Source organism: Camelus bactrianus, chromosome 11 (genome assembly GCF_048773025.1).
Source record: "Camelus bactrianus isolate YW-2024 breed Bactrian camel chromosome 11, ASM4877302v1, whole genome shotgun sequence".
In the NCBI taxonomy this organism is placed as follows: Eukaryota; Metazoa; Chordata; class Mammalia; order Artiodactyla; family Camelidae; genus Camelus; species Camelus bactrianus.
Window position 1 is genome coordinate 17,076,368 of NC_133549.1, and position 24,539 is coordinate 17,100,906.

Below are 24,539 nucleotides of genomic sequence, written 5' to 3' on the forward strand. Positions count from 1 at the left end.
TCCTCCCTGGGGGCCTCCTTCCCGCCCAGGGACACACTGGGCTCTTCTCTTCCCCAGACCCTGGCTGGGTCCAGCATCCTGAATGATTTTAATAATCAGAACATGAGACAATTTGCGAGAAGCTGTACTTAATACAATAATTGTCATTAAAAAACCCGGGATGCTGGCTTCATCAAACAGTGCTCTGCTCATCGACCTGAAATCTCTTATTAAAAATCAAGGTGAGATCAGTGTGGCACCGTCCAGCCCCGAGACGGTCACTGCTGCCCGCCCTCCGTTTCCCCAGATGGGACTCGGGCCCATGGTGGTCTCCAGCACGTGGCCAGAGCCGGCCCGACCCCAGCTGGTGCCATGCAAACCCGGCTTGGAGTTATTTAAGTTCTGAAGCCAAGGAGATGGTGTGGTGGGAGTCAGTGTCGCCCCCAATTTATTAAAAATAGGAGCTGAGCACATTCAGTTTCTCACAGTGATTAAGCGTTGACTTAGAAAGGTCTCTGCTCTCACGTCCTGGGCGCTGGCAGGCTTGTTACAAAATCGGGAGATAAAGCAGCTCCGTGTTTGTGATGACTGAGTTCCGCAGACCTGGTATGGACGTTTGGGCCTCTCCAAAGATGCCATTTGCTTTTCCTTGTCCACAACACTGCGCGGCAAGGCAGGATCTGCCCAAGTCTGGTGCTCACTTCTCTGTCCTGGCTGCCTATGTCCTCTGTCAGTCGCCATGTCTGCCCGGGAGCCGCATTCCCTGGGGCACCTGGGTCTGGAGGCAGGGAGCAGGGTCCTGATTCCGTGACGCTCAAACTGGGCACCGTTTGTTCGTATTTATTGCTGGAAATAGACTGCCTCAAACTTGATGTCTCCACGACAAGCATTTTTATTATTTCTCCTGATTCTATGGGCTGGGAATTTGGACAGGTCTCAGTGGGGATGGGTCCCCTGCTCCAGGTGGAACATGTGTGATGGCTTCCTGGTTCACGGTGCCTTGTGACGGTTTGGAGGCCTGGCGGCTGGTGGAGGTTCACCGGGAGTCCTGTCCTTGGGGGTCTCCATTCCTGCTGTCGGCTGCTGTCTTAGTTCTAACACTGCTTAAGACCTCAAAACACAGCAGCTTGCAAGACACGGAAGCAGCTTAAATGTCCATCAACAGAGGACTGGATAAAGAAGTTGTGGTATATTTATACAACGGACTATTACTCAGCCACAAAAAAGAATGAAATAAAGCCATTTGCAGCAACATGGATGGACCTGGAGGTTATTATACTAAGGGAAGTAAGTCAGACAGAGAAAGGAAAATACCATATAATATCACTTATATGTGTAACCTAAAAAGATGACACAAATGAACCTATTTACAAAAACAGAAAGAGACTCACAGACATAGAAAACAAACTTATGGTTACCAAAGAGGAAAGGGGGGAGGGGATAAATAGGGAGTATGGACTTATTAGATGCTAACTAATGCATATGAAATAGGTGTACAACAAGGTCCTACTGCACAGGGAACTGTGTTCAGTACCTTGCAATAACCTATAATGAAAAAGAATATGAAAAGGATACATACACGTGTATAACTGAATCACTATGTGTACACCAGAAACTAGCACAACATTGTGAATCCAATCTACTTCAATTAAAAAACAAAAAACGCAGTGGCCTTAAGCAGTCTGATCATCTCCTGGTTTCAGGGTTGGTGACTCGGGAGGGGCTCAGCCCCAGGGCCCGAGCTGCACCCTGGAAGCTGCCTGGAGCTGTCCTGGGGTCACATTCCTTTGCATTGTCACCAATTCTTTTCTTGTTTCTTTTATTCTTCGTGTCAGGATCATCTTATGTTCCTGAAATTGTATTTTAGCTCCTGGAGCAGAAAGGATAATTGGCAGAGTTGCCTGAGACCGAGAAGGGGAAGGAGAAAGATAAGACAGAGGGAAGGAAGGAGGGAAGATTTGAAGAAAAGGGAGGGGGTGAAAACCATGCTGAAGAAAGGGGGTCGGCCCGGTGCCCTGGCGTGGCCCTCCTGTGCCTGGGCTGGCTGGCTCTGCCCGTGGAGGGCCTGCTGGGCGCTGGGACAGCGGGAGCCAGGGCGGAGAAAAGTGGGGAGGCGGCTGGGGCCCCCAGGGTGGCTCTGGTGGAGGGTGGGTCCCAAGGCCCCTTCCCCAGAGCCCACGGCACTTAGGGTGTGCAGACACGAAGGGGCTCAGCTGACCCCCCGGACCTGGGCCTGGGGCAGACCCTGTGCCTTCTCCTGGGGAGAGAACCGTCAGAGGAGTAACTGGTGGGGGGAGGGGAATGCGGGGTCAACTCCAGCCTCCCTGCTGCCCTGGGGCTCCTTCCCGGGGTCACTGCTGCTCCGGGAATCAGAGCGGGCAGAGCCCGCAGCCCCTGTGTCCACGATGCTGCACCTCCTGGCGCCAGACTCCTCGCTCTCCTCTGGTGACTGGCAAGATTAAGTGTCCCCACCAGTCCTAGACGTGTCCCAGTTAGGGTGATAAATTACACGGCTGCCCGTCTAGCTCCGGACAGTGGGGCTGGATGATCTTTTTCCCTTTGTAGCTCTTTATTACAGAATGAGAAGGGACAAGGAAAATATTAATAAAATCAGTCTTACATAGAATACAAACTTGTGGTTGCCAAGGGGGCAGGGGGTGGGAAGGGACAGACTGGGAGTTCAAAATTTGTAGGTACTGAAGGCATATGCAGAATAGATAAACAAGATTATACTGTATATACAAGATCTTGTGGCAGCTCACAGCGAAAAATGTGACAATGAATATATGTATGTTCACGTACAACTGAAAAATTGTGCTCTACACTGGAATCTGACACAACATTGTAAGTTGACTATAACTCAATGAAAAATGTTTAAAAATTAAATAAATAAAAGATATTGCAAACAGAAAAAAAAAGAAAAATTATCAAAATCGAAAAAAAAAAAAAAAAAGTCTTGTGTAGCCTCAGCACTAATGTAACCGCAGTCCTCCGTATCGCCTTCCAGTCCGTGCTGGAATACAAAGTATATACTACTTGAAAAGCCTTTTTAAAAGTGAACTTTATTTGGAATATTTTAGATTTACAGAAAAGTTGCGAAGGTGGGCACGTACCCCACACCTGGTGTCCCCGAACATTGACGTCGCACGTCTGACAATGCAGTAGGTGCAGCAGCAGGTACGTTTGTCGTAACCAGTGGCCCAGTGGTGCCATGTTACTGTCCTGGGCGGGCTTCTCCAGACAAACGGACCAGTAGAATAATTGTGTGTGTTTGTGTGTGTGTGTATGTGTGTGTGCATGTGCTTACACACATGCTTACATTTATGTATATGAGGAGATTTATTGAGGAGTTGCATCAGGCTGTTACAAAGCCAAGAAGTCCCACAACCTGCCATGTGCAAGCTGGAGGCCCAGGGGAGCCTGTAGAGTGGTTCCCAGCCTGAAGGCAGGAGAGGTTGGGGTGAGGGTCCTGGCTCCACCGGCAGTGGGAAAGGGGCCCTCCTCCTTCCTCCAGCGGCCGTTTTGCTCAGACAGCAGGGCACCCACATCAGGGAGGGCCGTCTACTCTACTGAGTCCACTGCTTCCACGGCCGATCCCGTCTGCAAACACCCCCACAGGGAGAGGCACCCGGATCGCTGCTCAATCTGGGCGCCCGTGGCCAGGCAGCATGACACGTGAGATCAGTCGTCACGACTCTTGGTAACTGAGGTCCACAGTTTGTTCCGATCTCCTTTGTTTCTGCTCAGTGTCCTCTCCATGTTCCAGGCCCCATCCAGGGCCCCAGGGGCACTCAGTCGTCTGTCCTTAGGCTCCCGTGAACTGTGACGGTTTCTCAGTCTTTCCTTGTTCTGATGACCAGGATAACTGCTCAGGTATTTTGTAGAATATCCTTCAGCTGGGATTTGTGTGACATTTTCCTAGTGGTTAGACGGGGTCACGGGTCTTTGAGGGGAAGACCACAGGAAAGTGTCCTAATCATCATGCCATTTTGGGGGCACATCCTCTCAACATGACCCGTCACGCTGGGGCTGACCGTGGCCACATGGCTCGGCTTGTGTCAGGTGTCTCCACCGTCAAGTGACTCTTTGCCCCCATCCACACTGTGCTCTTCGGAAGGAAGTGGCTGTAGGGCCCACACTTTGTGGGGTGGGGCCCAAGGGCCGCCCCCCTTGGGGGGAGGTGTCTACATAAAATTACTTGGGATTCTTCTGCACAGAAGACTTGTGTGTTCTTCCCATTTATTTTGTTATTCAGGCGTTTGTTTAAACCTACGTGGCTCATGGATGTTTGTTTTATACTTTGCATTACAGTCCAGTCCTACTGCATGGTATTAGTTTGTTTTGTGCTCAGATGGCCCAGCTTTGGCCTTCAGGAGCTCTTCCGCGGGCCCCTGTGTCCTGTGGCGTGCTGCCCGCACTATTCTCTGTTTTTGCCTTCTTCTGGGCACTTCCTTATTTCTGGGGCTAGAGGATGCTTCAGGCTCATCGTGTGAACCACCCGCTCCCAACCTAGAGTCGGCCAATTCTCCAAGGAGCCCATTGGTCCATTGGTCTTTCAATCGGGGAAGGTGTTAGACACCAAGATCTGGGTGTGGGTGTGCTCACCGCTGCTGGGGAGGATGGCCCTTTAAAGCACAGGCTGACCGCACCACTCCTGGCTTAAGGCTCCACTGCTCCTCGTCTCTTCCCTTAGCTGCACGTACTTCCGCGCACCTGCCCTGTTCCCAGCCGGCAGGGGGAGTGTGCGCACACCACCGTGGGGAAGAGGCCCGGTGCACAGCCGAGCCCTGGGAGAGGGCGCAGCAGCCCCTGGCATCCAGGAGCTGGCCTGGCCCTCGCTTCCGGCCCTGGCAGTCTCCCGTCGCACATAAGCGATTTTACAGAGGCCGAGCCCCTCTGACCGTGATGGGTCAGGACAAACTCAAGACCCTCCATCATCCCGCCTGAGCACGGACAGACACCACCACTGTCCAGGCCCAAGTGACCAGACCCCCGTCCTGCCTGCTGGGCTTGCAGTCGCAGCTCTAGACTCTTCACCCTTCCAGCCTCCCTGGCGGTGGGGGTTGGCGGAATGTGCCCATCGTACAGTTGCCCCAGCCTCCTGACTGCGTGGGGTCCTGCGGCCTAAGCCCTTGTGATGCCAGGACAGGCGCCCAAACCCCGACTCCCTGAGACCCCCTGTTCTCCCTCGTTGCGACGAGTGTACACAGTGTGCTCAGCCTCATGCTGTTTCCGGTGGTCTTGGCTCGGGACATTGACACCTAGAGCCCAGGGTTGCATTTCTAGGTGTAGCCCCCACCAAACGTGCACTCAGAGACGCAGCTGGGAGTCCACACGGCACTGTGTGTAACTGCCAGCAGCTGGAACCAGACCAAGCGTTCACAGCGTCCCTGGGACAAGCGAATTCGCACGTCTTCCTGGAGCGCATTGCTCTGTGCGGCGGGTGAACGCCCCGTGGCTTCACCCAGCCCGGTGCGCCTCCTAGCACACGGCTGAGGGAGTGAGAGGTCCAGGTGCTGATTCTGTATGAGGAGCACAAGGTGCTGATCTGTGCCACCAGGTGTCAAGCCTGTGTCACCTGGGCTGGGGCGCGAGGCCTCGAGGGCCTTGGGAACGCTGTCTCCTGACTCTGCCGACTGCCTGGTGTGTCCACTCTGTAAAAGTTACTCAAGCCGGACACTCGTCCTGTTGCACTTTTCCTGCATGCGTGCTCTACTCTAATCAGAAGTTTACAAGCATATTAAAAAGCCCCACCAGTGCCCAGCCCCCCACCCCCACCTGGAAGTTATGCTTCAGGGGACGTGGGTGCCACAGGGCCTGTGCTCTGAAGGGAGAACCGTGCAGCACCGGATCTGGGAACCCGGGTTCCTGGGCTGCAGGCTCTTCTCTGGTGGCCCCAGACTGCACGTAACTGCACATCCGAGCCATTTCTCCTGTCTCCTGTGCCCCACTGTGTCTCCCCAGTGTGTCTGCCATGTGTCCCCCATGCCCATTTCCTCCTCAGGCCTGGAATCTTGACCTCCAGGAAGTCTCCCCAGGCCAGGCCAGGCCAGGCGCCTGCCACATGGCCCTCCCTGCCCCGTGTCCCAGCCTGCCCCAGGCCCCTCCACAGGACTAGGGCCAGGACTGTTTCCGTCCAGGCCTCAGGCCCTGCAGGAGGCCTCTGGTGGTGGTGGGGGGTGCGGGCAGGGGGCTGGGGAGGAGCTGTCCAAGGTCCCGGCTCTGGACGGGAGGACCGCAGCCTGCGGGTCCAGGCTCCTGGGCTCCAGGGCTGAGCCTGAACTGTGCACGGTACAAAATTCACATTTCGTACCTGTGGAATCGTCACATCGCGGGCTCCCGAGGGTGGACAGGAGTGGACCGTGCGTTTCTGAGTCCCCAGGTGAAGCGCGGCGCCAGGTGTTCAGGAGGCACTCGGCGTGGACCTGGGGAGAGAATAAGCAGCCTGCTCGTGCTCCCCGCGCTGAGGAAGCTTTACCTGACTCTGCGTCCCTGTTCCTTTCTCCCCGTTTTCAGCAGAACTCCTTGACAGCACCTTGTCCTCGCTGTCCCCAGTCCTGCCCTCCAGCCTCACCAGAGCTCGGCCCCAGAGGTCTTGTGCAGGTCTCTTCACGTGGCCAAGCCGAGTTCTTAGCCTGCTTGGCCCGGACCCTCGGCAGAACGTGACTCTGGACCCCTCCAGTTTCCCTCTCGCAGGGCTTCCAGGATGTGCACTTCTCGGCCCCTCTGCGGACCCTCCTGCTCTCCCCTTGCGGTGACGCTGGAGCACCGGGGGCTCCTGCCCTCTCCTATCCTTTCTGCTTCAGTCATGCAGACAGTCGTAGGGTTTCAGACGCTGTCCGCATGCCGAAGACTCCCAAGTTGATATCTCCAGCCCGGACCTGCCTCCGCCATCCCAGACTTTTCTGTACAGTCTCTGACTCCAGTGTCTCTCAGACATGTCACATTTAGGACATTCAAAATCAAGTTCCAGCCCCTCCATCTGCATCCTACTGTTGGCTGCCTCATGCCCTCACCCTTCCAGCTGCCCTTTGACCCCTCTATGGCACGCTCTTCTACTTATTGTCCCCTCCCCTCCACATGCCCTGGCCTCTCCATGTCCCTTACCCTCCACGGCCCCTGAGCTCCCTGTGCCCCCTCCCCTCCATGGGCTCTGAGCAGCGCATCCTCAAGGGGCTTCCTCATATTCTCTGCCAGGAGGCTAGAGTGATGCTTTCTACCTAAGCGTCTGGCTGTGCCCACCTCCCAGCACCTGGGTGGCCCTCCACAAGGCATGCACAGTCTCCTCCCTCGGCCCTGAGCTACCCAGCTCCGCCACTGGCATCTGTCTGTGTGACCTTGGGCCCTGCTCGCTGCAGCGGCATCCTCTCCCAGGTTCAGGAGGGCAAGGCCTCACTCCCTCTCTGGCTCCTTCCATCCTGGGGCAGCAGGGGCTCATCCGCGACCCACTGGCCCACGTGAAGTGTGGCCCCAGGGTGGAGCCAGACTGGAGGCCTCAGTGTTTGAGCGGCACTCTGGCCTGGAGACCCAGGAGCATCTGCCCACAGTCCCTGCCCGGGGCATCGCACGGCCCGCCCCCCAGAGGCCAGCAGGGCCACCCCCGGGCCTGGGCAGCAGGGTGGTACAGTGATGTGGCCCGAGCACCGACCACCACGTCTCCCTCAAGCCTTTGTGCTGCCTTTTCCTGGGAGGCCTGCTTTAAAACGGGGCCTGCAGGCCCGCCAGCCCCCGCCTGCTTTGCTTCTCCGGGCACTTACCCCGTGACTGCGTTCTGTGTCACTTGTGGTATCTGTCACGTCTCAGCCCCTGGCCCCAGATGGAATGTCCCACGGGGCAGGGTTTTATCTCCTAGGTCCATCTCGTGGCCCAAGTGACTCGGCCCCGCCTGGTCAGGGCAGGGGCCAGAGAACAGGGGTGAGGGGACATGCAGGGCTGTGTGCGAGGACCTTCTGAAGGGCCTGTGCAGGGAGAGCAGGAGCATGCCTCAGGGAGAGGCTCCGAGGGCCCTGACTCCCGGACAGCGAGGCTGTCCGGCAGAATCAAGGCCTCGGGGCTCACCGTTCCTTCAGCAGTGCTTTCTGTGTCGGTGGGAAGGGCCCTGGCTGGCGCTGGGAGACCACGCAGAGGGCGACCCCCCCTCCCTGGGCAGCAGAAGCCCCGGGCCCTTGGACAGTCGGGCCGAGGTTTCTCGGCCAGAAAGATGCTACTGGGACCAAATGAGGCTCAGGGAAGCACCGGCCCCCGTGGCTGTCAGCGTCCGGCCTGGGACCCCGGTCCCCCAGCTCCCCTGCTCCGGGAGCCACAGCCTGTCCTCTCTGGGCTGGTTTCACCAACTCCAGGGCCTGGCTGAGTGCTCTCAGGGCACCTGGGCTCGCCTAGGGGTCTGGGGCTGACCTGCGTGTGCAGGTGACACAGGCGTGTGTGTGTGTGTCTGGGCTGCGCCCGCCGTGGCTGGGCTTACACGTGCTGCCCCCCGAGGAGGTGCGGGGAGCCCCGGGCAGGGTGGGGCTGCCCCCCGGGCTGCTGTCCCCGCCTGTTCTCACTCCTGCATCTTGAAGCAGCAGCTGGAGCCGCTGAGGCCCCGCAGCAGTTCCGTCTCTGCAGGCCCCCGTGGGCCCCTGCAGGGGAAGCCTTGGATCTTGGGAGAGGCCCAGGATATGGCTGGGGAGGCAAGGCCAGCGGTCGACCCCGTGCGTGGGCTCTGCCTCCTGTGCCCTTCTCTGCTAGGGTGGGAGGGCCGTGGAGTCCCGAGTGCCTCCTGCTGCCGGCGTTCAGCTCACTGGGGCGGGGGGTTAGGAATGGCCGCCTTGTGCACACACACAGCCTGGGGCCCGTGCCGGCTGCACCCACCAGCTGTGCAGGCCGGAGTCTCCGTGCCAAGCTGCAGGTGAGGTCAGAGCCCCGGGGTGGGTCCGGAGCTGTGCCGCAGGCTGGGGGGTAAGCTTTGTTCAGTACAGCTTGACTTGGGGCTTATTACTCCTGAGGGTGGGGACTTGCCCGACCAGCCTCTCCCAGAGGTGACACAGGTCCTCGGGCCCCACGGGTGCAGCCGAGGAGGGAGAGCATCATGGGCTGAGAAAGCAGAGGGGACAGTGGTCACCTGGAGCCAGGCGGGGTGGTCCTCGCCTTGGACCCAGTGGATGTGTCCAGTGGAATCTCCAGAAACCTTTATAGAAGGAACTCAAATTGCTTTTAATTAAAAAGAAAAAAAAAGCGACACTCCAGAGACCACAGGGTTGCTCGTGTGCTGCCTGTGTTAATTGAAAGGTGCAGACGGCTTGTTAATTACACTTCCATCAGCAGTGCCCTCTCTTCTAAGCACATCTCTTTCCATCTTGCCAACGCACCAGCGATGTGCTCCCGCAGAGGAGTAGGTCCTTCTCAGAAGAGAGTGGGGTGGGAGCAGGTCTGTGACTGATGGTACCTCTGCCCCTGGGCCTTCTGGGTGTTGGGGGCCCTGGGGGTGGCCCTGGGTGTGCTGGTCCTGGGGGGGGCGGCCCTGGGTGGGTGGCCCAGGGTGGGTGGTCCTGGGTATGCTGGTCCTGGGTGGGTGGCTCTGGGTGAGAACCCTGGTGTGGGATCCAGGCCGATACACTGACACCTTCTCTAGGGGGTCTCCTGTGCTGAAATGTGGTCTCTCTCCAGCACCAGGAAAGCCACGAGGGCGGGGCCGTGCTGTGCTCACTCTGGACTCCACTCTGTGCTCACTCTGGGCCGTGCACGTAAGCGGCTCTCAGTAAATGCTTGTTGAGTTTGACTAAATTGGACAGGAGGGAAAATGGAGGAGTTGATGCGGACGTGCTGAGACCAGCCCCAGCTGGGGGCTTTGTGACCGACCAGTGTCACACTGGCTGGTCCCCTTTAGGGGCTGTTCTGGAGTGTGCAGGGCACAGACGTGGCCCAGCCCTGCTCTTTCTGCTGGGTTCTGGGGGTGCTCGTGGGGCCCGGGGTGTAGGCGCCTCTGGCCGCAGGGCGGCCGGCTGGTTTTCCAGAGGCTCTGCAGGCTCCGTCCAGCAGGCGTGGCCATGTCTGGTGGCTGTGGAGGACTATACCATTCTCCAAAACGTTTGCCTCCTGTGTTAGCAGACAACGGGCATCTCCGAAAGTGATGAACAAAATAAACGAAGGGGAGTCTTGGTGTCAGGGGCACCTGCGTTTCCCTGGTGATGAGGCCTTGGATGGCTTCCAGTTGCTGACTGGCCATTTGCACAGTTACTGTGTGACGTGACAGCTCACATCTCTCACCCGTTTGTGCTGTGTGTGGCATTCATGCTGAGCTGCAGGAGAGCTCTAAACCCCCGGACCCCCGTCCTTGGATGGGTGTGTGCTGTGAACGCTTTCCCCCAGTCTCTGGTTTTCCCCTTCATCCCCGCAGTGACCTGTTCTGTTTAGTGATTTCTGGGTCTTGTCTAGGAAATTTTCATCTACCCTAAAGTCAAGTTGAAGTCTAGGATGAACTTCAGATTAATTTCTGTGCAGAGTGTGGGGTAGCAGCTACTTCAGCACCATTCGCTGGGAAGACCTCCCTGTCTCTGCTGGGTTACTTTGGCATCTTTGTCAGGAGTTAGTTGATCTGTATGTGTAAGTTTGTTTCGGGGAGCTCTTTTTGTCTTTCCTTATACCGATGACACCCCATCTTTATTTTTGTAGCTTTTATAGTAAATCTTGAAGTGAGGTAGTGAACATCATCCAACCTTGCTCATTTTCCAAATTTGCTTTGTCAATTCTAGGTCTTTTGTATTCCCTTACAAATTTTGAATCAGCCTGCCAATGTCTACAAAAACATAGTCTAAGATTTTGGTTGAGGTTCTATTAAATCCATAAGTCAATTTTAGGGAGGATGGACAGCTTAATGATATTGAGTCTTCCAATCCATGAACATGGTATATCTCTCCACTACTTAAGTCTGCTTTAGTTTCTCTCTGCAGTGGATTGCAATTTTCAGTATGCAGGTCTTGTACATTTTTATTAAATTTACTCCCCCAGTATTTTATGTTTATTTGGTGCTATGGTAAGTGGCATTATTTTTACAGTTTTGTTCTTAGATTTTCTTACTGCTGGTACATAGAAATACAGTTAATTTTTCAAATTAGTTTTATTGAAGCATAACTTACATAAAATAAAATTAATCAATTCTAAAGATGTGTTTCAGTGAGATTTGACAAATGTATACAGTCAGATCACCACCACTGCACTCAAGTGTGGAATATCTCTGTCACCCCAGGACCTTTCCCGTACCCCTTTCTGGCCAATCTGATCACGTGCCAGAGCTGCCGCGCGGGAGGAGGGGCAGTGCCCCACGTCTCGTCATTCCTTTCAGTTCTCAATGGTGATTCTGGAAAAGGAGAAGTTTTTAATTTTGGTGACTCAGTCCTTCCTTTATGGCTTGTTCGTTTTGTGTACTTTCTAGAAAATCTGCCTAACTCTTGATCACAAAGGTTTTTTTTCTTTATTTTCTTCTAGAATTTTTATAGCTTCAGCTGTTAATTTTTGTTTATGTTCCATTTCACGTTGACTTTTGTATTGACAAATAGAAAGGGCCAAGGTTCTCTCCCCATCCCTCCTCCTCCTTCCGCAACATGATGTCTGTCTGATCCGGCACCACTTGTTGAAATGACCATCCTTCCCCCACTGAAGTCCTTTAGCATCTTTCCTGAAAGTCAGTTGAACTTATGATCATGGGTCTATTTCTGGACTCTCTTCTGTCCCGTTGGCCTGTCTGTCTGACTTTACACCAAAACCACACTGTATTGATTGTCCTGGTTTTATAGCCGGTCTTGGAAGCAAACGTGTTTGCCCTCCAACTTTGTTCTTCTTTTTCAGAATTGTTTTGACTCTTCTAGATTCTTTGCCTTCCTGTATATATTTTAAAATCAGTTTGTCAGTTCCTAGAATGAGCTGGCTGAGACACTGATTGGGGTCACACGAGACTACTGATCAATTCAAAAAGAACGGATCTCTTAACCTTCTGAGTTTTCCAGTCCAGGAGCGTGGAGTGGCATGCCGTTCTGGTCTTTAATTTCTATCAGCACGGCTTCATGATTTTCAGTGCGCAGGGGCTGCACACACTTCATTTATCCCTACGTGTTTATGGGTCTAAAAAATAAGTTGCTGTGTATTGACTGTATCCTGAAACCATGCTGATCACCCTATTCTGGTCTCTGATTGTAGACTTCCTAGGGTTTTCTACGCCACTGTTGTGTCATTTGTGGGCAAAGACAGGTTTACTTCTTCCTTTTTACAACTTTATGCTTTTTTATGCTGTCTAGGACCTCCAGCCCAATGTTGAATAGAGGCCGTGGGGGCAGACAGCCTTGCCTTTTTCCTGCTCTTAGGGGGAAAGCGTTCAATATTCCACCATTAAGTGTAATGTCAGCTGAGCTTTTTCAAAGATTGCCTTATCAGATTGAGGACGTCTCCTCTTCCTCCTGTGCGGAGTTTTTTTTTTGTTTTTGAGTCATTAATGGTTGTTGAATTTCGTCAGATGCTTTTATCCGTACCTGGGAAGATGACCGCCCTCATTTAGCCAGCGTGGTAAGTCGCCCTGACTGACTTCTGGACGGTCCACCAGTCTTGCATCCTTCGGTTCATCTTTAGATACTGCTGGACTCAGCGTGCTAATACTTCATGATTCCTGCATTGATGCTCGTTAGGGATATTGGTCTAGGTTTTCTTTTCTTGTAGTGGCCTTGTCTGGTTTTGGCGTCAGGTGTAGGCCAGCCCCGTGAAACGGACTGGCAGTGTCCCCTCTCCTCCGTTTTCTGAAGAAGTTTATGTGGGTTGGTGCTGTTTCTCCACTACACAGCTGCTGGCTTTCACCAGTGACGCCGTCTAAGCCTGGAGTTTTCTCTGTGGGGAGATTTTAGTGACAAACTTGATTTTGTTGATAGATATGGGGTGTTTAGATTTTCCGTGTCTTCTCGTGTTAGTGTTGGTGACCCGTCCTTGGAGGATGGAGCTTGTCCGTTTCGTCCAGGTTGCTGTGTTTGTTGGCACAAGGAGGTTACTTTTCTTTTAATGTCTGTAGTGATGCCTCGCTTCACTCCTGCCAGTGTTGTGTTTTCTCTCTCTGCTTTTTTTTTCTGTCTGTCAGTAACAGAGAGGGATGGTGAAATCTCCAGCCCTGTTGGTTAGTCCGTTTCTTCCTTTTGTCCGGTTGGCTTTGCCTCGTGTATTTGGCTGCATGTACGCTTGGTGCTGCTGTGTCCGGGACGATCTGAATCTTTTATCCTTAGGAAACGCCTGGTAATGTTCCTTGGCCTCAGGCCTGCTTTGATAGTAACGTGGCTGCTGCCCCACTTTCTTTGGTTGGTCTCCACCCTTCACCTCTCGCCGGTACCTTCCGTGGAATGTGGTTCCTTTATAAATAACACATGGCTGATGCTTGCTTTTTAAACTCCAGTCTGAAAATGACTGCTTTGTAATTGGAATGTTAATCCATTTGCTTTAGTGTAACTGTATGTTGAAGTCTACAGTCGTGCTGTTTTTCTGTTTTTCCATTTGTTATCCCACCTATTAACTGTTTATCGTCAGTGTCCCCATGTTAGAACATAAGCCCCTTGTGGGGGGAGCTGTTCACTGAGCACCCAGCCCTTAAATCTGGGGATCTACGCTGAGTTTCCCCTGGGCCTTTGGGGTGGGGGGTCCCAGAGCTGCAGCCCCTGAGTGGTTTATCTGGATGGAAAGGCCCGCATGGTCAGCGGTGTCTGCGTGGGTGGCTGCGCTGCCCAGCACCTGCACCGTCCTGTGTGCCCCACCTCCAGCCACCACCTCCTGGGCTTGAGGCTGACATCTGAGCCTCCTCTTTCGGCCCGGCACCCCTGGCAGACCCTCCTGGCAACAGGTGTCGGGTCTGGGTGGTCTCGGGCCTGGTTGGTGAAGTCGCCCCTTTAACGCCATGCCCCTGGGCCCATGAGATGCTGCGCTTCGTTTGGCCAGTGGGGCTGGAGGCTGCAGATGCCCGAAAAGTCCTCAACGGCAAGTCCCAGATTTGGAGAATCTGTGACAAAGAGGAGCGTTTTCTGTAGCCAGACAGGTACTGGTCGGCGCTGTGGGCTCCCTCATCACGGCTGACGGTTGCGGGGTGCTGCACCCTCTGCTCCTTTGGGCACCTGGCCACTGGCTGTGGTGGGGGCTGGGCAGGGCCTGCTGGGCACCAGTCTGGGAGAAGTGGGCGCCATCTGGGGCCCTGGGGAGGAGAGGTGGGAGGCGACAGCTGGTTGCTTCCACACTGTCACCACCACCGCGGAGCCAGACCGTGTGCTGTCACTGCACAAGCCCCTCGCTGTCGCGCGGGGTCATCTCCATGACAGCCTCCGTCTGCACCCTCCACTCCTCCAGCTGCCTCGGCTCTGCAGCAGACGCCACGATGCGGAAAGCCAGCCGGACCCTCCCAGCTTTTCCAGGGAGCAAACTGCTCCTCACCTGCTTCCTCTGTGCCCAGGGGGGTAGGGGTGGCCCCTTCCCGAGGCCAGACCCTCCCTCAGCATGGGCCAGGAGCTCCCATCACCATGAGTGCCCTCCCTTCCGGGGGTCTCTGGCCCATTTCAGCCCCAGGGGAGGGGTGTCCAGGCTGCTGGGTGGCACAGCTGGGAAAGCCTGCCTGGGACGCTGCTCAGCCTTCGATCCTCAAAACCTCTGTGCCTCAGTGACACTTCTTATTTTCTAGTAGCCCCTTTGCGCCAGTCTGCTCTGCCCATGTCCTGCAGGCCCCTCCGAGTGCCTCCAGCCTTTGCGCGTCTCTGCGCTTATCCCTGAGCCGTGCGGCGCGGGGTGGGGAGGGCCTTCCCAGGGCTGCCTCGCAGGGTCTGCAGATGCTGACATGGGCGGGCGTCACTCTGGGTCCACGGCCTTGGCTGACTCCCGGGTGCCCAGTCCGGCCCTGCCCCCCACCGCAGGGCGCCCACCCGCTCTGCCCAGGCCTCACCATTCGCTCCCCTGGATGCCATGCCTGGTCTGCCGCCTGTGTGGGGGTCTGTGCTGGTGGTGGCCCTTTGTGGGGGAGCGAAGGGCCTGGGCTCCCTTGACCCTGCGAGCTCGGGGCAGGGCCTGCCTCCGAGGGGTGGGCTCGGGGCTGGATATGGTCCCGCTGGCTTGTCTCCCTTCCCTCTGGTGACAAAACAGGAGCAGCAGAGTCACCTCCATGGCTGAGTTCCAGCGAGGAGAGGCAGTTGGTGGTCAGGACATGTAACCGATGGCCCCTCGTCTCGTCACAGGGCAGCTGCGCCATCAGAATGCCCTTTGCTGCCTCTTCCTAACAGTCATCGGCTTTACTCTTTTTCCCTCAGGTGGGGGCTTCCGTGCACATTACCACCCCCACCCCCAGCCTGAGGCCGTCAGTTAAATAAGCAGCAAAGGCTCTCGGGCACAAGGGCAGGCTGGGCACTGCTGCCCGTGGGCCCCTCGTCGCGCGGCTGTCTCGGGGTGTTGCTCCCCACGTGAGGGCGGCAGCGCCCGACACCTGGGGAAGGTGACACGGGAGCCTTTTCGGTCCCAGCTGGCGCGTTGGCTGTCCCAGGGACACGTGGCCTGGGGAGGGGGTGGCGTGAATCTGCTTTTTTTTTGGGAGCAGTGGTGGGTGGTTCTGCGAGGCCCTCACGGCTGCTGCGGCCACAGGCCCCGCTGAGCTGGGCTCCACGTGTCTCTCTGAGCACAGCGTGGCTGCGGGTGCAGCCCAGCACCCCTCCCCCGCCGGCCCAGTGCGTGCGGCTGCGCGTGTGTGGCCGGGGCTTCGCCTCGGCTGGGTCCGCAGGATGCGGTCAGACGATGGCCTGGCCGCGGCTCCGGCCTCACGGGGATGTCTGGCCCCCTCCCTCCGTCCCTGCTCGGGCTGAGATAGCCGCCCAGCTTCTCCCGCTGGGGACTGAGGCTTGCGTGGTCCCTGAGCCAACCCTAAGGGCCCGAGCACCGGGAGAAGGGGCTTCCCTGGACGGTGGCCTTGAAAGCCGCCTGACCAGCTGCTGCAGGGCGAGAACCTCCCATCTGCTCATTTTGCCCCAGAAGCCCTCTTCTTGGGGTAAGATTTTAATTTCTTTAGACAGTGTTTCCAGTGCTTTCCAGGTCAGGTTCCAGGAGGATATCCTTGGGGCTGTATGAGAATATTTTGTTCTTTTATTTAAAAAAAGCCATTCTTGTAAGGGCAAGGTATAGCTCAGTGGCAGAGCGTGCTCAGCATGCTCGAGGTCCTGGGTTCAATCCGCAGTACCTCCATTAAATAAACAAATAAATAAATAAATAAACCTAATTACCACACCCCCCCCAAAAAAAAACCCCACAAACAAAAAAAAAATGTAAGGAAAAAATTTTTTTTTAACTTTTTAAAAAAAAGTCACTCATACGAGCATGAGAAACACGGGTCTGCGTCCCCGAAGACGCGAGTTGGCAGGTGGATTCTTTCGCCCAGTAGGGGTGGTCTGGTGAAGTAAGGGACAGCTGGGGCTGTTTCTGTATCTCATTTAAAAGGCTTTAAAAAAAATAAAATAGAGAAGTATAAAGAAGAAAACCAAAAATAGCCCATAATCTCACACGCAGATCATCTCTACTGGGATAAAAAAGTAATTCACGTTCCAGGTTCAGATACTCAAACGCCCAGAGGACTAGGGGATGGACAGTGAAGCTGTGTCACACGCGTGTGCGTGCGTCTCTACACGCGTGTGCCGCCAGCGTGGAGGTCCTGGTTTACAGGAACAGACTGTCGTGTCCGGGGAATTCTGGGCTTTTACAAAAGCTTCATGGCGTCTTTTTGTCCCCCTGGATTTTAAGGTCTACACAGTATTCCACTTGACAACACCCATTGTCTGCAGTCTACACAGTGAACAACACGCCACGTGGCGTCTGCACAGCAGTCTGTTTACCGCTCACTGGAGGGTGTTCCCACCCCGGTCACGGGCCCCTGGGCTGTCTTGGGGCTGTCTGGTCTGCAGGTGTAAGTTGTGAATGTCACTGCATGTTGGTCTCGATGAACGTCGTGCGTCACTGACATGGAATTCACAGCAGCTGCACTGTGGCCTTAAAGAGCGAGTGCCCCCACGCTGGTCGCTGTCGCTTCGGCAGGGCCCCCACTCGCCGCCGCAGTGGCTTGGGGTGAGCCAGCCTCCCCGCCGCCTCCAGCACAGGCGGAGGCCGGGCGCGTCTCCGTGCTGCGTTGGTGGAGTGAGGGGGACACCGTCCTGGGTCTGACCCCCGAGTGTCACAGTGACCGGCCCGTCAGGGCCTCGGCCTTTTTCTGTTGGCTTGGCTTCCTCGCTGTGTGTGGGTTTGCTGGGATTCAAGGAGATTTGCCCTTGGTTTGGTCGTATTTATTGCAGATACCTTCTCCCAGTTTGCACTGTTCTGATTTTTTTAATTGGGCTACTTTTTCTCTACACAGAAGCTTCTGATGTTTATAGGATTAAGGTCAACCCATCTGACAAGTAGTCTCCCTTTGTGCTTCTGGGCTTTGCTTCCTCCTTAGAAGGGCACCTCTTGCTCCAGAATTACAGATACATGCGCTCACTCGTCCCTAGAGCTCCTATGAATTCACTGTGTGTGTTTGGGGGATGTCCTGAGGGGATGTGGGCCAGCAGGCGATTCAGGGTCTCAGCCCTCCGTCCAGTGGAGGCCAGCGGGGGTCGGGCCGGCTCTCCAGGCCCAGGGTATCCTCACGAGAAGAAGCCCGCTGGGGCCGCAGGTGAGGCAGGACGCCGACACTACTGAGGGTCTGGGTCCTAGCGAGCCCCAGCCTGCCGCCTCCCTGTGCGGGAAAGGGCGCGGGCTGCGGCCTGCTTTGTGCCCAGGCCTGCGCAAGCAGGGTGGGCCCGGTCCTCTCCGTGCAGCTCTCCGGGACCGTCTTGCAGTCCGGCCACCCCCTCTGCGCGCCATGTGGGTTTTTGTCCTGGAAACAACAAACTAGAACGTCCCCGAGGATGCAGACTCCTGGCTCTGCTCGGTTCTTCGACTCTTTATTTTTGGAAGCCCCCAAGAGAACAGAAGCCTCGTGCTCTGTCTGAAAATCATATCTTTGCTCAATTCTATTCAAGTTTGGCCAGAAATAGACACACCCCTTTGCCAGGATGGTAATCCAGCCTCTTGATCCGGAAGAGGGTGGTTAGAGAGGGGGGGCCGGCTGTGTCCTCGATCCCTGGGGGTGTCTGCTGTGAGCCATCGGGCTGTGGACCAGCCTGGTCACTCGGGCAGCTGTGCCCGGGTCAGAGACGTCGTGTGCGTGTGTGTGGGGAAGGCTCCGACTGCATCTAACCGGCACCCGGGACCCCATTTAAATGCCTCGCAACCAGCTCAGGGTAGAGGCCCGGACCCCTGTCCTGTGCCAAGGCCTGGGGCAGGGCTCCGTCTGCGGGCCGTGGGCGACGCCACCTGCTGGCCTCAGACACCTCAGCTTTTCGGCGTTTCGTGACTCTCTTTAAAAATCAGCTTCTTGCATCTTTCCTTGCGCGTTGTTTTCCCAGCAGTCTCTGTACTGTTTTCTAGCTATACATCCACCTTCTGATATTTTTGGGGATTGGAAAAATTAGCCATCAGAAAATGGCGTCCAGACTTGGGGTGCGGGTCTGTGTGAGACAGGACGAGGCGCGGGGGCAGCAGACGCGGGTGTTCTGGGTGTTCTCGGCTGCACACAAGCTCCTTCCCACCCACAGAGACGCCACAGCCCAGAGAGGGCCGGGGAGCCTGCGTTTCCCACACAGACGTCCCCGTAACCTCCCCTCTCCCCACCCAAGTGGGGGCACCTCTGCCTCCTCGCAGGGAAGCAGGAGGGAGGAGCAGGGAGGGACGGACGGGCCTGGGGGGACTTTGGTTGGAGCCTGATGCATCTCTTATGGGGGGGTCTCTGAGGGTCTCCTGGGGAGACTGAGCCCAGAGGAGGCACAGGAAGCCCGTCCGACTTGGAGTCCCGGGTGTGGGTGAGCAGCTCGGGGCCGTGTTGGACGCTGGCCACTCGGCGGTTTGCCGGCACTGTGAGATCACGTCGTTGGAGGAAATGAGGCGGAATAGATGGATCTGAGACTCTGATGGGCTTTTGGAGTAAACTGTCGGCCCCCCTCCCCGTGCTCGGATGCCGATAAATTGACCACTTCTCCAAAGCCAGGCCAGGCCGTGCTCTCCCGAAGGGTGGACCGCAGGCCCCTCGCGCCTGCCACACCCACCGCACCGTTACGGTTGCTCCCCGCACTCTTCCCCGTGGGCCCTGGAGGGTGGCGCGGCTGGGCAGCGCTGGGACAGCACCCGGGACAGCGCCCTTGGCGCCTGGGCTCCCCTCGCGCCTCTAGGAAGCCGGCGTGGTTTGTGCATCAGCCGGGCCCTGTTGTGTGGAGGTGGGTCCTCGGGAATTGGGGGCCCAGGGCTGATTTCTTAGGGCCCCTGCCGTGGCTGTCACCTCAAATGGCCCTCCTCTGAGGTGCAGCTGCCCCCCGCTGGCTGGGAGGTCCTCTGGGGAGTGGGAGGGCAGCTGGTCCTGGCCAGCGACGGCACAGAGGTGGGGAGAACGCATGTGCTGACCGGCGTGCTCCTGCTCTGGCCGTGACGCTCTGCTCTGTGTTTGCCCAGGTTCATCCTGCAGGCGGGCCAGTGCCTGTGGGCTTGGGGTGGCCTCATCTGGACCAGGGCAGTGGCCAGGCTCCATGAAGTCTGCAGCCTCGGGTAAGCGTCCTCTAGGTGGTGTGGCCGCCGCAGGCTGCTAAAAGGCTTTGTCACCACCCCTCTCCTGCAAGACAAGCAACCATGTGGTTTATTGAAACTTAAATATCCACTTTCCATCAAAAACATATGCAAATTTCTTTTTAAAGAGAAGGTCTGAAATAAAACCACGCACTTACTGTGAGGTGGAATTTAAAATAGCAACTTTTCCTTAACAATCCCTGCATTTCTTCTGTTTATCCAAACGCAGCGTGGGACCAGCGTGGGACTAAGACGCCAGCTGCCCTTGCATGAGGGCACACTGCACTGGGGCTGGCTGTCAGCTGCTCCCCAGGCAGGGAGGGCCCCCACCACGTGCGCCAGTCCCTCTGCTCTGGCCCCTCGCACCAGGGGAGGCGTCCCCTCCGCTGAGCTCCAGCCTGGTCGGCGTCGTGGTCTCAGGTGGCCACACCTGGGATGGGCAGCTCGCGGGGGCGGCCAGGCAGTTCTAGGGAAGCCGGCACTGGAACTGTGAGGTCTTAGCTCACCGGGCAGAAACCTGCCTCCCGCTTTTGCCCTCCTCTGGCCGCCCTGGCGAGGTCTGGTCCTGCCCCATCCCGTCCTGTCCTGTCCTGTACGGAGGCCCCCAGGGTGGCCGACCCAGGGCAACTCTCTCCTCAACTCCAGCCTGAACACTCCATTCATCTTGCAGATGGTTGGGTTCCCTACGTATTTTCAAAATTCCACGGATCTTAAAAAATAAGTCGCCCAAGCACACTGTCAGGTCAGCAGGGGCCACCTGGGAGAGGAGCCCTGGGAGGGGGCCCTGGGAGGGGGGCCCTGGGAGGGGGGCCCTGGGAAGGGGGCTCTGGGAGGGGAGCCCTCGGAGGGGGCCCTGGGAGGGGAGGGGCTCTGGGAGGGGGGCCCTGGGAAGGGGGCTCTGGGAGGGGAGCCCTGGGAGGGGGCCCTGGGAGGAGGGCCCTAGGAGGGGGGCCCTGGGAGGGGAGCCCTCGGAGGGGGCCCTGGGAGGGGAGGGGCTCTGGGAGGGGGCCCTGGAGGGGAGACCTGGGAGGGGGGCCCTGGGAAGGGGGCTCTGGGAGGGGAGCCCTCGGAGGGGGCCCTGGGAGGGGAGGGGCTCTGGGAGGGGGGCCCTGGGAAGGGGGCTCTGGGAGGGGAGGGGCTCTGGGAGGGGGGCCCTGGGAAGGGGGCTCTGGGAGGGGAGCCCTGGGAGGGGGCCCTGGGAGGGGGGCCCTGGGAGGGGGGCCCTGGGAAGGGGGCTCTGGGAGGGGAGCCCTCGGAGGGGGCCCTGGGAGGGGAGGGGCTCTGGGAGGGGGGCCCTGGGAAGGGGGCTCTGGGAGGGGAGCCCTGGGAGGGGGCCCTGGGAGGAGGGCCCTAGGAGGGGGGCCCTGGGAGGGGAGCCCTCGGAGGGGGCCCTGGGAGGGGAGGGGCTCTGGGAGGGGGCCCTGGAGGGGAGACCTGGGAGGGGGGCCCTGGGAAGGGGGCTCTGGGAGGGGAGCCCTCGGAGGGGGCCCTGGGAGGGGAGGGGCTCTGGGAGGGGGGCCCTGGGAAGGGGGCTCTGGGAGGGGAGGGGCTCTGGGAGGGGGGCCCTGGGAAGGGGGCTCTGGGAGGGGAGCCCTGGGAGGGGGCCCTGGGAGGAGGGCCCTGGGAGGGGGGCCCTGGGAGGGGAGCCCTCGGAGGGGGCCCTGGGAGGGGAGGGGCTCTGGGAGGGGGACCCTGGGAAGGGGGCTCTGGGAGGGGAGCCCTCGGAGGGGGCCCTGGGAGGGGAGGGGCTCTGGGAGGGGGCCCTGGAGGGGAGACCTGGGAGGGGGGCTCTGGGAGGGGAGCCCTCGGAGGGGGCCCTGGGAGGGGAGGGGCTCTGGGAGGGGGGCCCTGGGAAGGGGGCTCTGGGAGGGGAGGGGCTCTGGGAGGGGGGCCCTGGGAAGGGGGCTCTGGGAGGGGAGGGGCTCTGGGAGGGGGGCCCTGGGAAGGGGGCTCTGGGAGGGGAGCCCTGGGAGGGGGCCCTGGGAGGAGGGCCCTGGGAGGGGGGCCCTGGGAGGGGAGCCCTCGGAGGGGGCCCTGGGAGGGGAGGGGCTCTGGGAGGGGGGCCCTGGGAAGGGGGCTCTGGGAGGGGAGCCCTCGGAGGGGGCCCTGGGAGGGGAGGGCTCTGGGAGGGGGCCCTGGAGGGGAGACCTGGGAGGGGGGCCCTGGGAGGAGGGCCCTCGGAGGGGGCCCTGGGAGGGGGCCGAGGCCAGTGCGGGGGGGGCGGCTCTGCGATTCTTCTTTCGCTCAGTCACTCGTTCGCTCAGCCATTTGCTCATTCATTCATTCGCTTACTCACTCATTCAGTCTTCCAACAAGCCCCTGTTAGGTGCTGAGGACTGGGCTTGGTGCTGCAGGGGTACTTGTCTGAGTCCCCCGGCAGCACCGCAGTCACCCCAACCTGGATCTGCCAGGGACTCAGAGCACCTTTTGGGGCAAAGAGCTTCCTCTTTTGATTGGAGGCCACCCTCAGGGTGAGGCCATTTAGCCAACATAGATGCTCCTTCGAAAATCCCACCTGTTTGCTCGAAAGCCGTTAGAGGGCCTGACTGACTCGGTGAGGCTTAGGTAAAGGTGCGGGGCTCTGCGTGGGGGGCCAGGGCGCTCCCAGGTGCTGGGGGCACGGCGGCCGCCTGCGGTCCCGCTGCTTTGTGAGCGGACAGGCAGGAGTGAGACTGTCCGCTCTTGTCAGCTCAGCCAGTGGCCTTTGCACCTTAGTGGGTAAACCCACCCGTCAGCCAGCCTGAGGCCCAGCAGCCGGGGCCGGAGGAGGCGCGGGAGGAGGCGGCTCCCGGCAGGGCAGGGGGCTGGTACACGGCCTCGAGGCCCCATACTCGCCTCAATACGCTTTTCCCCGCACCACCGCCCCTCCCGCAGCGCCTCCGAGGACGCCCGAGGTCCCCAGGGGAGGACGCGGCTCGGCTGCGTCTTTTTCCCACAGCCTGGAAGTTGCCCGGACCCCGGGGCAGCATGCAGGCTCCGGGCAGGATGTGTCTGTCAGACCTGGGGCTGGCGCTCAGCACAGCCACTCGAAGAGGCCTTGTGCCGGACCTCTGTGCCCCCAGCTATGCAGGCACACCACAGACACACGCGCACACAGGTGTGGTCTGAGGTGTGTCACTGAGCTCCAGAGGAAGAGTGACTTCTGTCCTGGCCAAACGCCTCCCATTTGGGCCAGGTTACAAGGGACCCAACAGGAGCCCAGCGCCCTCACCGAGCGCTCCGCTTCTGGAGGGGCGTGGTCCCCTGGTTCGCCTAGTCTGCCCTGACCAGACTGAGCCCGGGGCGCGTGAGTCACTGGCCAGAGACGCCACGTTGGGGATAAGGGGACCAGGGAGGCCTGGGGCTGGGCTGGGAAGCCCCAAGTGTGCGACATTCGGTGGGCACAGCCTGTGGGATCCCGCGGGGCCCAGGCTGGTCCTGAGCTGAGCCCTGGGCTGCGTGGGGTCACCCAGGATGCTGCTGGCCGAGCGGTCTCAGAGTCAGCCTGCTCCTGTGAGGGCGGGACGGCAGCTGTGCCTGCTCCCCGGTGGCGGGGCTGGATAGGGCCTCCTGCCCGGCCGCCCGCTCCCGGGGCTCACTGGTGCCTGGCAGACAGCGGGTGCCCCCGGCCTGTGCCCACAGCCTCTCTCCCCGTGAAGCCCAGGCCCCCAGGCTGCTCACGTGCCGTGAGCTCAGGCGATGTCCTGTGCTCCTTGGAGCCCCTTCCCGTCAGCCGAGCCCACTGCAGGCACCCTTGTCCCCCAGAAGCACTTCTAGCCAGCTCCCCAGCCCCACTGTGAACTCGCCCCCCTTTGCAGCACCATCCCCCACCCTGAGACTTGGGTTCTGACCCGGACGCCCCGCTTGTTGGCCCTGTGACAAGGGCAGATCACTGAACCTCTCTGGTCCTTAGACTCCTGCTCTCAGGCGGTGAACAACTCTCTCCTGCAACAGAGCAGATTGGATGCCTCAAAGTCCCCCTCCACGAAATGCTCATAATACGTGTTCTGTGTATTTTCACTGAGCGAAAATTGTGCTAAAGTGCGTATTGCTGATGAGTTTTGACAAACGTGTCCACCCATGTAACCAAGACCCCGCCCAGAAACGGAACATCTCCACCCGCCTGGAGGCCCCCCGCTGTTCCAGGCGGGCCCCTCCCCGCGCCCAGAGGTGAGCCCTGACGCTGTTCCTGTCACTAGGGAGTAGTCGTGCCTGCCCTGAGCGTCCGTAATCAGAGCCACACTATGTGCGCCTTTCAGTCTGGCTTCAGTGCAGTGTTTCGGGGACCCATCCGTCTTGTTACGTATCAGTAGTTTGTTCTTTCTTAGAAGAAAATCGCCGAGCCCTGTTCTGTACGGGCACAGCTCAGCCTCTTCGTCCACTCTCCTGCAGATGGACGTTTGGGTTGGTTGCAGGATGTGGCTATTAGGTACAAGGTTGCAAAGAACATTCCTGTGTAGACGTCTGGTTTCTCTGGGGTGAGTAGGGACTGACTGCCTGGTGGCACCGTCGGGGTGTGTGTGGCTTTGTAAGAGGCTGCCAACGAGTTTTCCAAAGCGACATGTTCTGTTCCCACCAGCACGTGTTGGGTGGACTGTTCCCCGTCCAGCGGGCACAGTGCTGTCCGCCCCTCACCGGCCACCAGGTGGGGGCCGTGGTGCCTCGCCTGGTGTCTGAGGACGTCGCGCGTGGTTTCCGGTGCCCCTTGGCCTTGGTGTATGTCCTCCTCTGTAAACGGTCTGTCGATGTCTCTGCCTGTTTTTAAACTGGGTGTTCTGTCATTTTATTACTTACATAATCTGGTCACAACCCAGGTTTATTTTTCACGTCCTTAATAGTGACTTTTAGAGAGCACATGTTTTACATCTTGACGAAGCAAAACGGGCCTGGAAGGCGTGACCGGGTGTGCGGGCCGCGGAGAGCTGGGGCCG

General features: G+C 58.2%; 1 protein-coding gene and 1 long non-coding RNA gene across 6 annotated transcripts in view; both read left to right on the forward strand.

Moving 5' to 3' along the window:
• Positions 1-24,539, forward strand: part of STK32C (serine/threonine kinase 32C) — an 89,373-nt gene that overhangs the window by 20,209 nt on the left and 44,625 nt on the right. For 3 of the 5 annotated variants that reach the window (XR_012510031.1, XM_074373356.1, XM_074373355.1), the window contains exon 2: positions 19,519-19,611. The exons of the other annotated variants lie outside the window; for them this stretch is intronic. Coding sequence is in view for 2 of the 3 variants with exons in the window: in XM_074373356.1 (XP_074229457.1) it covers positions 19,519-19,611 (93 nt within the window). In the remaining variant the exon portion in view is untranslated. The remainder of the gene's footprint in view (positions 1-19,518; positions 19,612-24,539) is intronic. 5 annotated transcript variants of the gene reach the window in all.
• Positions 21,832-24,374, forward strand: LOC141579051 (uncharacterized). Its single transcript, XR_012510027.1, has 2 exons — positions 21,832-23,778; positions 24,001-24,374. It is a non-coding gene; the product is annotated as an uncharacterized LOC141579051 (long non-coding RNA).